Source organism: Cydia amplana, unplaced genomic scaffold (assembly GCF_948474715.1).
Source record: "Cydia amplana unplaced genomic scaffold, ilCydAmpl1.1 scaffold_44, whole genome shotgun sequence".
Classification (NCBI taxonomy): Eukaryota; Metazoa; Arthropoda; class Insecta; order Lepidoptera; family Tortricidae; genus Cydia; species Cydia amplana.
Genome location: NW_026947480.1, coordinates 1 through 15,921, shown reverse-complemented (window position 1 = coordinate 15,921; position 15,921 = coordinate 1). Strand labels below are relative to the sequence as shown.

At 41.4% G+C, this 15,921-nt stretch overlaps 1 protein-coding gene across 1 annotated transcript; it reads right to left on the bottom strand.

Annotated features, from left to right (window-relative positions):
- Positions 1 to 4,798: 4,798 nt before the first annotated feature.
- Positions 4,799 to 15,655, bottom strand: LOC134661989 (uncharacterized). The gene is made up of 5 exons (XM_063518222.1): positions 15,577 to 15,655; positions 5,888 to 6,049; positions 5,192 to 5,323; positions 4,984 to 5,064; positions 4,799 to 4,941 (listed from the first exon to the last, which is right to left on the bottom strand). Exons 1-5 carry the CDS (start codon positions 15,595 to 15,597, stop codon positions 4,885 to 4,887), a joined length of 453 nt encoding a protein of 150 aa, XP_063374292.1. The 5' UTR covers positions 15,598 to 15,655; the 3' UTR covers positions 4,799 to 4,884.
- Positions 15,656 to 15,921: the final 266 nt, after the last annotated feature.

Sequence of the window (15,921 nt, the reverse complement as noted above, 5' to 3'; positions counted from 1 at the left end):
TTTCCCTTCATCAAATAAAAAAGGCCAGTATCAGACTGGTAACACTTGACAGTGTATGAGTGAAAGTCAACGCTGAAGTAGTCTGTGCGGAAAGAGAAGAGTCGTGGAATGTACAGCCAGCCTATTATGGATAGCTTTATCCATCTTTATCCACGTGATAAAATAACTGTCACTGTTTAACACCGTGGGAAAGAAAGTGACGGACACCGTTTTATCACGCTGTCACGTAGACAAGAACGACCATCATATCCGTACAGCCAGCCTATTATGGATAGCTTTATCCATCTTTATCCACGTGATAAAATAACTGTCACTGTTTAACACCGTGGGAAAGAAAGTGACGGACACCGTTTTATCACGCTGTCACGTAGACAAGAACGACCATCATATCCGTACAGGGCGCAATACATTCCACGACTCTTCTCTTTCCGAACAGACTCTAACCTACATATTTAGCAAAGTTCACACTGACGATAGTATCGCGGCGGAAATCGAAAGCGGCCGGGAAACGTCTGTATACACTGATAACTGATAACATAGTGCATACTACATATACACAACTACGGTAGAGTATATTAGCATGTTGCTCATTTTCAACAGGAAATACGAATGCAGTATCGGCATTTAACATATACAGCAGTACAGTGGTGTGGACGGTGTCGTGCACATACTTACATAGAGGTACAATATATATACAAAACTACGGCAACGATAATTTTTGTGCTTGTTTTAACGGGAAGCGTAATACTAATAATAGAGTATAATTCTTGATAATGCGTTATTATGTATTCTAAGCGCCACTTGCACCATTCCACTAACCCTGGATTCACCGGTTAAACTTGTAGTTACCATGGTTACCAGTACAATTTGACATTGGGTTAACAGTTTAACCGCTTAACCCCGGGTTTTAGTAGGATGGTGCAAGTGGGCCTAATTATTCTAGTTGTAAGTGTAATTGATTATTGATTATTTATTCATAAAACATAATGTTTTACATGTCAAATAAGGTAAGGTACGTCGTGAGTTTCATCGTAGCGTTTCAACTGAGCCGATTTTGGTGTTGGTGATGCAATTTGCAACTCTCCAGATGATAACAACTTATAAGCAGAAACATAATATCATTTAATACTTTACACAAATGCCTACTTTTGCCACTTACCTTTCCGCAATGCAACAGAAAAGTGGGAATGTCAAGTGTCAGTTGCGACACTTGCGACACCTTGCGGTGTCAACTCAACGCGTAGCGGCAAGATCCTTGAGACGGTTCATAATGTCGTTCAAACTGAGGCGCGTAATAAGTGGCGCATATTTTGTAGCGCATTCTGGCTTTGTGTTCAGGTTCAGTCCAAAAAATGGTCAAGAACAGCCAATGTTCAGTGTAACTAAGTCCCACCGTGATATAAATAGCAGTATGAGATTGTTCAAAGTTATGCTGGTTTTCCCGAACCTTCGACTCGTGTATACGCTCGATAAGCGTTTGGAAATTACATCTTCAAATGCACAGCTTCGCATTCCAGCATGTTACATAAATTCCTGCCCTAAACTATAAGCAGCAAGGTTCAAAACGCGTTAGCAGAAGTTCGGTGTGCTTCCGCACGAACAAGCTCGCAGAATGCGCCGCGACCACGCCGCGACAGTTATGACGAATGGCGGCAAAAGGGACTCGAATAGTTTTGCCAACAATAACTTGCTGCACACAGCAGCGTTTATTGTCTACATACTGTCGACACGCATCAATGCAATGTGTCAGAGTTTTGGAGACATTCATATAGCGTAGTGGAACAAGTGACCGACAGGAACCTATAATCTACAGTTTTAATTTTCTGCCTTTTCTCGACGTGTTTCATCGTATTTTTGAACACTTATAACGCGTACTCGTAACGCTAGAGCTCATTTTTTGGGAAATTTCTGTATATATTAGTAGTAGTAAACTCTTTATTGTACAAATTTAAGGGATCGATCTCTTTCAGTTAACCTTTTGAGTAGATGAGAGGAGAGGGTGAGAAGGGGGTAACAAAAGCAGCAACATGTACATACATACAAAATGTTTATATTAGTACGCACGAGACGAATTAGAAGTGAAGTAAAAACAAAGTTAAGATTTTTAAAATTCTAAAGCCGCTCTAGGTCGGCACAAAAATAATTGGACCGCGGAAAACACACTCGAACGAGTCACAATGACAGTTTATCTTCATAATACGAGCCACCTTTTAAAATTGCGGCGTCGGCGATGCGAGCAATGCGAGCATTGTCAGTAAGGTACGAGTATGCGCATTCGCGAAAATGTGCGCTATATTTTGATCTCTAAAACTGTAATTGATCATGATCATTTCCAAAAAGTTTCAAGTGATGGATTAATTTATTTATTGCTCTGGATGCTTTCAGTGCTAAAGTCGTGACCTCGTGATTTATTAGTGTATTGATGTTTTCAGTACCGACGGGTCATTTATGAGAGATGTCACTTAAATACAGGTAATGTAGCAAAGTGTTAAGAATAGATTTAAGCCGTCAGTCATAAAGTGGTGGAAATAATGTAAATAATTCGGAGCGAGCGTGCCTGCAGCATTCCTCGCTCTAATACCGTCGCCAGGAATGCTTTGAGGGAATCGTCTCAAGCCGAGCCAAGGAGGCCAATTCGAACACACATTTTGACATGAAAAAGATATAATTTAGTCATTATTCGCGTGCACTTCACTTGCACGACTGCACGCGTCCGTAAACGCACATTTGTCAATATGTAAGTTTAAATTGGCCTCACGGTCCCGCATGCTAACGTCACGAACTACTTACAAGCATTACATTAACAACAGTTTATAACTTATAGATACAATTTTACGTTTTGAAGTAATAAACAGTACTTAGGTACTTTTAAGTATTTTAACTTTCAATTACGCCCTTAAAGTAAAAGTAAAATTGTTCATTTGGATCTCCATATGATTTTATAATTTCAATTGCTTGCACCTTGTACCTACTGCTAGCTGTATCAAACTTGGCTGAGGACTCGACATTTTGTTTGTCATTCTTTTATTTTTAAGTAACTTTGATGTTCACAACTTGCAAAAATGTCGTCAACGAAGTACGGACGCGACAACTCCAAACAAACATTAATTAGGTTTTTTTTTTATTTCTGAAGTGCGCTTAAATAGACGTTTCTTGACTTATTGTGGAACAAGGAACTTTAATTAACCTTCCCTATGCCTAGTCCCCACAGTTGAATCTAGTACCCACAGTTCTTATTGCAACCAAGGCGTAGCTATGTATCAGATTTTTTTGCCATAGGTATCGTATATTGTCCAGTGGGTCGATAAGGACCATTAAAACATTTGAATTTTGTAAGGTCATTAGTTTAACAGCAATACAATAATATTAATTTAGCAATATTTCTCGATACAATATTTCTCGCTGCCTAAAATGACGTGGAAAAATGTGCTCAGCTATTTAATACAAACCTAATCCTCTTCAACTCTATTTCAACGACCTTAAGGTTCAAACTTACCAAAACTTTGCTCTTAACACACGTAACATTACAACGCGAGTAGGTATGTGTAGGCATTTCAACGATGTCGCTTACACTACTAGCTCGACTGCGGTAAATTCCATCTGTGTTCCACATCATGAAATACCACATGACGCTAGGTGATCTAATACTATTCAACGTCGCAAACAATTGTCTGAATCGCAGGTGTCAAGTGTCGCCACAATAAGATCTAACCTCACGACTGTTATCATTTATTAACACCCCCGTTCAATTTGTAATACAATAATAGTAGTAGGAATACAATTGACGAGTGAGGCGAGGCCGTTTAGTAACACGAGGCTCGCAGTTTCTATTCCAGTCGAGAGTTTTATACATATGTACGTTTTGTAGTTCTTTTGAAAGGATGCGCTAAAAGACGACTTCAAAATTAATAACATCTCATTAGGATTCTTAATCTAGTGTTAAAATATAATTGCAGCTATTATGGTTGTTTCGTAAGTTTAGTAGGTTTTAGACATAGACATAGAAAATTTTTATTCAACATCACATGAAATTGCAATTTATTTTCTTAAATCCATTTTTCTTCTCAAAATAGCTTCATATTAAGTTTCAATGACAAATAAAGAACATTGTTATCCCGCCACCATGCCTGTTAATTCGGTCAAATTCATTCAAGCCCATCTAGCAGTTAGTTACTACATGTTAGTCTACTGTATCTACCAAACGTGTTGCTCGTGCCTAAACGTGCCACTCACAATTAAGACGTCACACAGGTGCTCAAACATTATGTTTTATTTATATTATACGTTTTCTACAGAATCAGTTAGGAGTTAATGAATGAAACAAGCAGTTAGTATCCCAGCGTTTATTGTCAAACCACAACCACACGTATGTACAGACACCAGACATATACGACCTCAGCAGATGTCGCGAGTTGTCCCACAGGGCTACATGCAACTTTTGAATTTGACGACCGTTGCATTGATTAACATTTGTCAACTGACAGTTACGTCCCGCGACTCGCGACATATGCTCTAAAATGCGACTGATTGAAACTATTCTGTCGTAAATCGATTTTAGTTTAATTGTCTTTTCTGTTCCTGATAGCTACGATAGAAAAACACGTACTTTATTGGAAATGGCTACCGACACAAAATAAATTTAAACCCTCTCCTGGCAATGTATCTTACAAGTAACACATTTTGATTAACTTATTTTGTTTTTGCTATATTAGGAGCCTGCAAAGCTTAGTCTCGCGATTTTAGTCAATCTAGAAACCGGTTATAAATTGCCAACATTAAAAGAATTCTCTAGGTGTAAACATTCAGGAACAGAGGCGACATTATTTCCCCGTGTGAGAGCCAACCACCACCAGTTAGGTTTAGTCAACTACGAGGGTTCATTGTTCAGGTGATGCCCTGTGCGAACTCACCGCTGGCCTGGCTGTCGGTGGAGCCCTTGCGCTCGCTGAGCGAGTCGGACCCGCGCCGCGGGATCTCGCTCACCACCGTGGGCGAGTCGGACCCGCGCCGCGGGGTCTCGCTCACCACCGTCGGCAGCTCGTGGCCCCGCAGTGCGGCCCAGTCCTGGAGAAACATTTGTTTATTTTAATCTGCCATTTTGACTTATGCACCTATTTATAAGAAAGGGGTGAAACATTAATTAACTAATTGAGGCTTGTCGTTTCACGCTTGCAAATGTAGTGACTCGTACCTGTCGCAGCCTGGCGGCTCGCTCGCGCAGCGCCGGCGCGACGGCCTGCCGCGCCGCGCCGCACTCGCGCTCCAAGTTATTGTAGTTCTCCAGCACCTCGCGCACTTCCGTTTCCTGCGAGCGGATCAGCTCCTGAACAATACAAATTGGTAGGTTTATAAAATAAAAATCAAATGATGGAGCTCTTTATACTTAAAGGTAGCATACTCACTTAATTTTATATTAAAGGAAAAAATGGAAAAATTACGCTTCCGGCAGGACTTGAACCCGCAACCTCCGCAATCCGTGCGTTAGCTCTGCCAATTGAGCTACGGAAGCCTACCAGAATCTTGCGAATTTTTCCATTCCTTCCCTCATGCATACACGCCTTTGGGGTGGCGTATAGCGACATCTACCGAGAGACGATTACATCTTTTCGTCTCTCTTCGTTTTTTTTCTTTTTCTTTTCGTCTCTCGGTAGATGTCGCTATACGCCACCCCAAAGGCGTCTATGCATGAGGGAAGGAATGGAAAAATTCGCAAGATTCTGGTAGGCTTCCGTAGCTCAATTGGCAGAGCTAACGCACGGATTGCAGAGGTTGCGGGTTCAAGTCCTGCCGGAAGCGTAATTTTTCCATTTTTTCCTTTAATATAAAATTTGGAATATCGCTCGCAGACGTAATCTGCATGTTTAAAAAATTGATTTAGCATACTCACTTGTACTTCAGCGACGGCGGCCGGGTCTTGCGGCGCGGCCGCGAGCCTCGCTCGCGCGGCCTGCGCGCGCGCCGCGGCGGCGTCGAGGCGCGCGGCGAACTTGCCCAGCGCCGCCAGCTTCTGGGAGAGGAAGTCGCGGTGCGCGCCCAGTGCCGCGCATGCCTGTTACACACACATTGTCAGAAAACAGATCAATTAAATGTATGTGACGCAAAACTAATATCTACAATCAAGTTTTAAAACTTTAAATCAAACGTCCACCCCCCTGGTATTGAATTTCAAAAATATCATTTCTTATTGGAACTCCACAATTTGAAGAATATGTTTAAAATTTTCAAACTTTTCTACCGGGGCTGTACTTTGTATGTCTGTATCTGCACAATGGAACTGTTATGTACTTATTTAGATACCGACACGCAGACATAAATGAGCTCCGATCAAGCATAGGCAACTACATCAGTAGCGGACCCGGCTGGTATCTACTTCAGACCGAAAGCTACATATCTGAGCTTCTTTTCAGCAAGGTATTAACAACAGAACAAAGGGATAAGATCGAATACCGATACCTAACACCTAATTAGCAACGCGATATCTTCCCGCCATCGCTCACGGGATTATCGCTACAGGTATACGTCCTGATATACTATGAAAATATATCAGGACGTCCTCCGTATTTTACTAGCCACTAAAAAGAAAATTACTATGCGACAGTAAAAATGTCTAGCAGGTAACGTGTGCCCTGTGCCGGCCGTGCCAGGGTACCTACTTAAAAATAATAATTCTATGGTAAAACGACATTAACTTTTTTAAATGACTGACGTATTTAGAAACTTTGTTATTTTGAAATTCACATATTTCAAAACAATGGTTTTGAAGAAAACTAGTTCTGATTCTTACAAAACTCGTGTTAATTCGAGTTTGAAATTATAAATAATATTAATCACCAAATACGTAAAGTGCAACATTTCCAGCGATATTTTACGATGTCCCTTCGACAAAGACGCGAAAACGGAGCCACTACAAGTTTAGTTCTGCTAGCTTCTGCATTCCACTCGATTCACAAGCCTACGACCTGTGCAGGTACTTCACACAGACCAGCTTACATCTACCTTCCGATTCACAAGCCCTAACTAAAAGGAGCATATAACACAACTCGCGTTCAGTTGCGTCCATGTTAATTAAAAATAATACTATTGATGAACATGAACTGAGGTTAGACAATAGAATGATGTTAGATGTAACCCAGTAGTGTTCTCGGCGTAGTATTTTACAAGTAAAATTGCACCTACATATATGTGTAATAGTTATATCGCGCTCTTTGCATGCGCTTTATACTATTCTGATACTTAACACCCGATCGGTACAGGTCAAATAACACTAGACATAGTCCAACAGTCGACTGGGAGTATTTGAGTATAGATCGGCAGTTTGGCGCAACTTGAGGGCGAAGTTGCGTCTCTGTTTGCTTGTACGCTTGCGTGGTACAACTTTACCAGATAAGCTGAAACGCTAACTGGGTAATTGAAATAAAGTTAGAATACCACCATGCATTGTTAATGGGCAAATTAAAACCTTAACACGACGAGATAAGAACCAATGTTTCGTGATCGAATGTGTTTAAATGTTGGCTGCGTTCAATTTCAGGGGCATTTTAGACGTCGCTACAAAATCGTGTATTTGCCTGCGTACGTTCAGTACGTTGTAACGCGAGACACGGCTGAACGTGACAAAAAACGATATTGCTTTTAGGGTTCCGTGCGTTAAAAGGATCTGTCGCGTTAATTTAAAGCGCGCTGTCTACAAGAACGACATGAATTATATTCATTTCATTCCATTCCCATCAGTACATACATAATACATAATACATACATAATACATACGTATATACATAATTATGTCATTATTTATTTAATATATAGGTAGTGTTTCATCCGTAAATAGACTTTAGTTAGTCGTATAAAACATGTATATAATGGTTCTGGTTTTTAAGTCTAGTTATTATTTATTTCTTCATAGAACAACCTAAATAGGATAATTCAAAAGTTTTTGTCACATAGTTTCATATTGAAGTCGCAATCGTAAACTTTTCAATTAACTTGCAATCTTGTAAAAGTCTAATAAGTAAGTTTGCATAAAACATGGAACCCTTAACGCGCTTGTCGATTCCACTTTCGTTTTCTCTTTAACATTCCCTCTCGTACGCTGAAAGCGTATGTACTCGTACATAGGTATAAAGGTAGCTACACATAGGCAGTAGTGTCGCGTCCACACGTCGCGTATGTCTAGACGCGACACGACACGTGCCTAGTGATCAGGCAACAGCAGTTTTCTTTGTAAACTACTATTAGAAATGTAGATATTTCAACACTGTTACAAATGCACTCTTTACGGACTGCACAGACCTACTGTCTACGACCACAAGTCACCGCGCGGGGCGCGGGCGCGCGGGGTACAGATATGGACCCCACCACACTCCATTAGCTCCAGCGGCACCCACAACGCCGCACGCGTCTTACATACTATTTTTATCTCATAATACGCTTGTATCAGTATCGGATATTAAATCCCTATTTTTATCATACATCAAGATCTTTTACTTGCACCATAATCGCCTGCAAGTTTTTGGCGACCGTGACAGGACACGAACCTGCAATCTTCGGTTGACCAATGGGACACGCTGATTATATTTATGGTGTCCAGTAAACTGGACTCGACCACTAGTGGTAAGTGGGAGGAGTATAGAAACAATCTCTCCGACTTGCCACTCTTGGACGAATTTATCGAGTTTCTTCGCAATCGAGCGGACATTTTAGAAACTACATTAGCTAACAGACATGAAAAAAGCGTCTCTCATATTCCTAAAGATAGTCATCCAAAAAGTGAACATAAGGGCTCATTCACAAAAAATGAATATAAAGGCCCATTCACACAAAATGAACATAAAGGCTCATTCACACATAGTAAATTTGCAAAAAGTTTCCTCACGTCCAGTACTCCTAAACCGGTAGGTTCATCGTGTCCAATGTGTAGTCAGGGTCACAGAATCATAGACTGCGAATCATTCAAATCTTTACCGCTCGAAAGCAAGTGGAGCGAAGCCTTAAAGTTAAATCTTTGCACCAACTGTTTACGACGTGGACATGAAACACGTAATTGTAAATTAGGAGAATGTAGATTATGTCATAAGAAGCATAACACATTACTGCATAAAGATAATAACGTAACTAAACCCTTGTCTGCGACGACACCCACGGTTGGAACATCAAATGACCTTGAAGTAGTCAACCAACCGCATAGGGCTTTATCAGTCCGATCAGATAAGCAGATTATGCTTGGTACCGCGTTAGTTAAGGTATCCAATCCCAACACAAATGTATCATATGTAGCTCGCGCTGTCCTTGATGCCGGCAGCCAACCTTGCTTCATTACTGAAAACATAAAAAATAAACTTGGATTAGGGAATCCTGAACCCGATTCTTTAGATATATCGGGCATTAAAAACATTAAACTCTCAGCATCCGATCGATGCGATGTAGTTGTCAGCTCCATGTCAAATCAGTTCCAAGTGACGCTAAACTGCTTAGTCCTTAATGAGATTACAGATCAGTTGCCCAACTTACCTGTAGACCTTACTCAACTAAACATACCTAAACATATTCAGCTCGCTGATCCTGAATTCCATAAAGTTTCTGATGTCGATATATTGATAGGTGCCGAAGTATTTTACGAACTGTTAGGTTTTGAAAAAATACGTCTAGGCCAAGATTTACCCCTTCTTGTAAGTACAGAATTCGGCTGGATCGTAGCAGGTCGTTTAATTCCAACTCATGTTCCTAATTCTAAAACGTCGCAAAAGCTTCATAGTTTTTTCACAAAGGAAATTAGTGAAAAGTTGACCAAGTTCTGGAACCTTGAAGAACTTCCAGAAGCCAAAGCTCCCTTGTCAGCTGACGAGGAGTTTTGTGAAGAGCACTTTAAAGCTCATACTTACCGTTTACCAGATGGCAGGTTCACAGTTCAGATGCCACTGAAAGAAACCCCTGAAAAGTCATTAGGCGATTCTTACCGAGGTGCTGCCAAGCGATTTTATACCTTAGAGAAAAAATTAAATAAAGATCCTAATTTGAAAAAACAATATAGTGATTTTATACATGAATACGAGTCTTTAGGTCATCTCACACGAATCGATAAGCCGACATTCGGTTATTATCTAGCACATTTCTGCGTTATAAGAGAAAATAGTGAAAGTACCAAATTGAGAGTAGTCTTTGACGGAAGCATGAAAAGTGCCTCCTTAAAAAGCCTTAACGACATACAATGTGTAGGCCCTGTCGTACAAGACGACCTCTTTAATATTTTAATCAGGTTCCGTCAACATAAATATGTTTTTACGGGAGACATAGAAAAATGTTATCGCCAAATCCTAATTCATGATTCGCAACGAAACTTACAGTTAATATTATGGCGCGAAGATGACACAAAGCCTTTAGAAGTGCTTCAATTGAATACTGTCTCCTACGGCACGGCCTCAGCACCATTCTTAAGCACACGGTGCCTTTTACAGCTCGCATTAGAATGCCCGGATCCTTTAGTATCTGAAGTCATAAAAAGTGATTGCTATATGGATGATATCTTAACAGGTGCAGACAGTAAAGAAACTTTGTCTCACGTACTCAACGGAGTAGTAGGCACACTTAATTCGGCATGCTTTCCAGTGCATAAATTCCGTAGCAACTGTCCTGAAATATTTAAGGATTCGGTAGTATCTGACAATCTAAACCTAAGTAAACAGTCCAGTGTTCTAGGTGTACAGTGGACACCAAACACTGACAATCTTGCATTTGCGATTGAACCAATTCCTAAAGATGAAATCGTTACAAAGAGAACAATCTTATCTAACACTTGTAAGATATTTGACCCTCTTGGGCTCCTAAGTGCTTGCACTATTACACTTAAAATCTTACTTCAAAAACTGTGGTCTATCAAGTTGACTTGGGATGAGGAGGTACCCGCGGACATTAAGAAAACGTGGCTTAAACTACATAACGACTTGAATGCTTTACTTTCAGTTTCTGTACCTAGACATGTACAATGTTCATCTCCTGTCGCTTGTGCGATCCATTGTTTTGTAGACGCGTCTAAAGACGCTTACGCGGCTTGCGTATACGTACGCACCACGGATAGTTCAGGCTTCATAACTGTCAGATTGCTTTGCGCAAAAACCCGAGTCTGTCCCCTTAAAGTTCAGACTATACCTAAACTTGAATTGTCAGCAGCCCTATTGGGCGCTCGACTCGTTTCCAAGGTCAGCGGAGCCCTTCGTTGCTCCATACAGGAAAAGGTTTTCTGGTCAGACTCCACTATAGCACTTGGCTGGATAAAAACAAGCCCTAAAATACTTAAAACATTCGTGTGTAACAGAGTGAATGAGATTCGTGAGCTTACCTCGAGAGACTCGTGGCGACATGTACCCACTGATAAAAATCCAGCTGACCTGGCCTCGAGAGGCGTAGCTCCAAGCCTCCTTGTTGAGTCATCCTTGTGGTGGGAAGGTCCAGGTTTCCTGAAACATGACAAATCTGAATGGCCGCATAACCCCGCCACCGAGACCGCTTTACCTGAAATTAAAGTCTTACACTCAAATATAAATCAAAACAATGAAACTAAAAACTTAATTGACATACAAAGATATTCAAGTTCATTACGCTTAAAAAGAATAATTGCATATGTACACAGATTTATAAACAATTGTAAAATTAAAGAAAAACATAATCGGTCAGTTGGACCCCTTAAAGAAAACGAACTTAGTTCAGCCTTAACTTACCTTATAAAACTAGCCCAGTCAGAGTCATTTAAAGATGAACTTAAACTAATAAAAAATAATAAAAAACTTACCTCGTCCCATATGTTACAGCTGTCTCCGTTCCTTGATGACGTCGGCGTGCTGAGACTAGGTGGTCGGCTTAATAATAGCGAATATAGTTATGACAAAAAGCATCCAGTGTTACTACACGCTAAACATTACTTAACAAAATTGTTGATGCGAGCCGAGCATCTACGCTTACTGCATGCTGGCCCTCAGCTACTCCTGGCAAGCTTCAAAGACCAGTTTTGGCCCCTGGGAGGTAGAACGTTGGCACGAAGCATATACCATCGCTGCGTAATATGCACTCGTCTTAGAGCCAAAGCCATGGAGCCGCTGATGGGCCACCTGCCAGCTAGTCGAATCACTCCTAACTTCCCCTTTGCTATAACGGGAACAGATTTTTGTGGTCCATTCCCAATTTCGAGCAAAATAGGACGCGGAAATCGAATTAGCAAATGCTATATTTGTATATTTATTTGTTTTTGGACTAAGGCAGTTCATTTAGAAACCATTAGTGACCTTAGTGCTAAAGCATTCATTGCCTGCCTTCGCAGATTCATTTCGCGTAGAGGAAGACCTAGTAAAATTTATTGCGATAACGGTACTAATTTTGTTGGTGCAAACAATGAACTGGGACGAGCATTACAGGCAGGCATGAGGTCCATATATAATTACACAGCCGAAGAGCGCATTCAGTTCATATTTAATCCCCCTTATTCCCCCACATTCGGCGGATTGTGGGAGGCCAATGTTAAATGCTTAAAATACCATTTAAAAAGAACAATAGGTAACTCTTGCTTGACGTTTTCGGAGTTGAGTACCCTTTGCACGGAAGTTGAAGCGGTCCTTAACTCCCGACCCCTTACTCCTCTTACATGTAATCCCAGCGACCTTTCTCCCCTCTCCCCAGGGCACTTCCTCATCGGGCGCCCTCTGACTTCGCTGGCGTCCCCTCCTGCTGCATCCGGAAAGGGCATAAAGACGCGCTATCAGCTGCTCGAGTCGCTACGTGACAGTTTCGCGAAGAGGTGGAAAAACGAGTACCTCTCCGAGCTACAAAAACGAACAAAATGGAGACATCCCTATAGAGATCTCAAGGAAGGCGCTATGGTAGTGTTCAAAGAGGATAACCTACCTCCCTTGAGATGGAAACTTGCACGTGTCCATCGACTATACTACGGCAAGGACGGAATCGCCAGGGTAGGCGATTTTAGAACCATCAGAGGGATCGAACGACGGGCACTGAACAAGGTGTGCCCCCTCCCTGATGACAATGACGAGATGTTGGAAGAAGCTTCAGCGCCAGCCAGTCCTACCGACCCCTCAGCTTCCTCCAACGGCCCCCCAGCATGTCTACGACAACAAGTCACCGCGCGGGGCGCGGGCGCGCGGGGTACAGATATGGACCCCACCACACTCCATTAGCTCCAGCGGCACCCACAACGCCGCACGCGTCTTACATACTATTTTTATCTCATAATACGCTTGTATCAGTATCGGATATTAAATCCCTATTTTTATCATACATCAAGATCTTTTACTTGCACCATAATCGCCTGCACCTACATATGTACCATATCAATGTCTCTCATAAAGAAACGCACGCAGAAGTTAGTATATGACGGAAACTACGTTTTCATCCCGGACATAGTAGTTACAGTCAACAGCAGAAGTATCTAATCGAGCGAGTTGTTCGAAAATCATCTTCATAGCTCTATTACTGAACGCGTTGAACTACTTCTATTGCTAACTGTACTCAGTACTATAGGAGCCGTTTAACAAATGAGGAGGGGACATTATTTGTTAGGTCGTGGCTTGTCGTCGGTAGTGATTACGGGCATGTTTGAGTTGGCGGCGGCGGCGGCTGAAGTGCTCGCCGCCGCCCCGCTGTGACTGTAACATAGTGCACAGCTAATGCAGCTTTACAACTGATTCCATTTTATAAAACAGTGCCACGTGCCTCGGCGTGTAAAATAATATTGCAAGTGACTTTACATGCGCCAGGTTACACCGTTCTCATTAACGTAGTTTTGAATAATCATCGGTCATTGGTTGCCGGGAGCCGCAGTTCATTTGGCTTATCTTAATTTCACGAGCTGTACTTAGGAAAAGTGCTCAACTCTTGTGCCACTGGTAACTTAAGAAGAGACGCTTTCCAGGTACTTATTGCTGTCAAGTTCGCACAGAAATATAACTATGCGCGTACAATAAAGAGTGCAACAGACAGGTCAGTGTACAAAACTCTATGTGGAAATCGTCTCTCCTTTACAAATGTTGATGAATAACAATCAGGAAGAGAATGACATAACAAACATGCCAAACACTAGTGCTGGCCACATTAAGCATGTCGTCTTATAAATGTAAATCATAATTTATTAATGTTTTACAATTTGTCAATTTACAAATCCTAATAAGCTAATATGCTCGTTTAAAAATGCCTATAAGAGCCACAGTTAAAACACCGCCATATTTTAGTTGTAAGCGCATCCTCCCCGCGGCTATCATGGCGCCCGGAGGGACACCTCAAATTAACGACTACCTCAAACTAACGGCACTTTTGTAAATAATTATACAGCTTTGGAACGGTACGATACGAGCCAGACAAGCGCTGTCTGCAGCAGACACAGACTCATTTTCAGACAATCTGAAATTTGATCACTTTTCTTTACTGTACCAGAAAATTAACTAATACTACTTCTGCAAAATATATAGAAACACTTGAATTAAACAATACGGCTTTTTATTAAATTATCGTTATATGGGTTTGCGTAGACGGGACAAATATAAGTTTTCAAGGTTTCTTCCTAATAAGCATTTTCCCAAGTTTTCATACACTCGAAGAAATCAAACGCTTGGGTTTTGACAAGAAGCAGTAGTTATTAGACTACATTTATTTGAGTACAAATTTAACGATGGAGATTGTATACGTTGGACCGCTAGTTTTAAACAGTTGCTACTTGCTATGGATGCTAAAGCTAGATTAGCGTGCTAGAACGTTAATATGCAGATCAGCCTAAAATGAGAGAATTATCCTTGATTTCTGGTGAAATGTCTGTTGTACCGTGCTACCGTGTCTGTCAGTGGTCTGTCAGTGGAACCGGAACAATGGCGGAAGCTGTCAGTGTCATACATAATCCAGGCGTTAGAAGTGCACAATAAAGAGCCAACTGTATTTACCGGCCACAGACTACCAGAATCCGTAATACGAAACGTTTATACTTAGGTCATACTGAAAGTTCCTGGACTGGCCACTTAGAAAAAATAAGTTTTCTCATATATCAGAATCCAGAAACTTTCAGTATGACCCACGTATTACACATATAGGACGGTACGACGTAGTGAGTTCGTAAACTCGACGCGACAGAAATGACGGACGCAAATGTAGTAAGTTACGGCGCGAGCGGTTACTGCGATTGTCTTTTATGGTCCATCAAAGTACCACGTCTTCTAAGGCCCATAGCTAAAACACGAAAACTGGCTTAGAAGCGAGACGGGCGAGATACGGGGTGCCATTTCGCTTCCTCGGACGTCTTGTTCGAGCTGTAAGTACTCTATGATAGGTATTAATGTAAATTCGCCGTATTCGGTTTGTGAACTGTGAGCTGAGTGTGGGGTGCTGCGCCCTTCATTATGCAGGCTGTCTATTCACTAACGTTCTGTGGGTTTCGGCTCTGCTATAATATAACTCTTATATTTGCAGAACAGCCAAAGCAGACAGTAGAGTATTTCAGTATAGAAGAGTCGGTGACGTGTACTTAATTGATTAAATCATGAGGTGTAGATAATAAAATAAAATGTATATAAAATGTATGCTAGTAGTTACCTGCTGCACTTGCGCCTGCATCGGGCCGGCGTCCTGCAGCCGCGCGCCCAGCTCCTCCGAGCGCGCCTGTGCACAAAACACAACATTAACACAACATCAACACACTTAAACACAAACATCACACGCACAACAAAAACAACGCTTCAGCGACCCCGCGCGGAACAAGAGGGTCAAGGATAATACGGCCGGTATGTCAACATTAACACATTGTCAACATCAACAACACATCATAACAGTCACAACGGTACGCTTCACCGGCTTTGCAACACTTTCAGAAGATTAGATGATATTCTAGCGTTTAATAAACCGTAGCTACATACAACAATTTCCAGAATCATTCAAACA

Bases quoted from the DNA above. Each gene is read 5' to 3' on its own strand.
- LOC134661989 (XM_063518222.1), bottom strand. From the start codon at position 15,597: ATGCAGGCGCAAGTGCAGCAG. The intron at 6,050-15,576 runs GTAACTACTAGC...TGTGTGTAACAG, and splicing joins TGCAGGCGCAAGTGCAGCAG to GCATGCGCGGCACTGGGCGC. The intron at 5,324-5,887 runs GTGAGTATGCTA...TGTATTGTTCAG, and splicing joins CCGCCGTCGCTGAAGTACAA to GAGCTGATCCGCTCGCAGGA.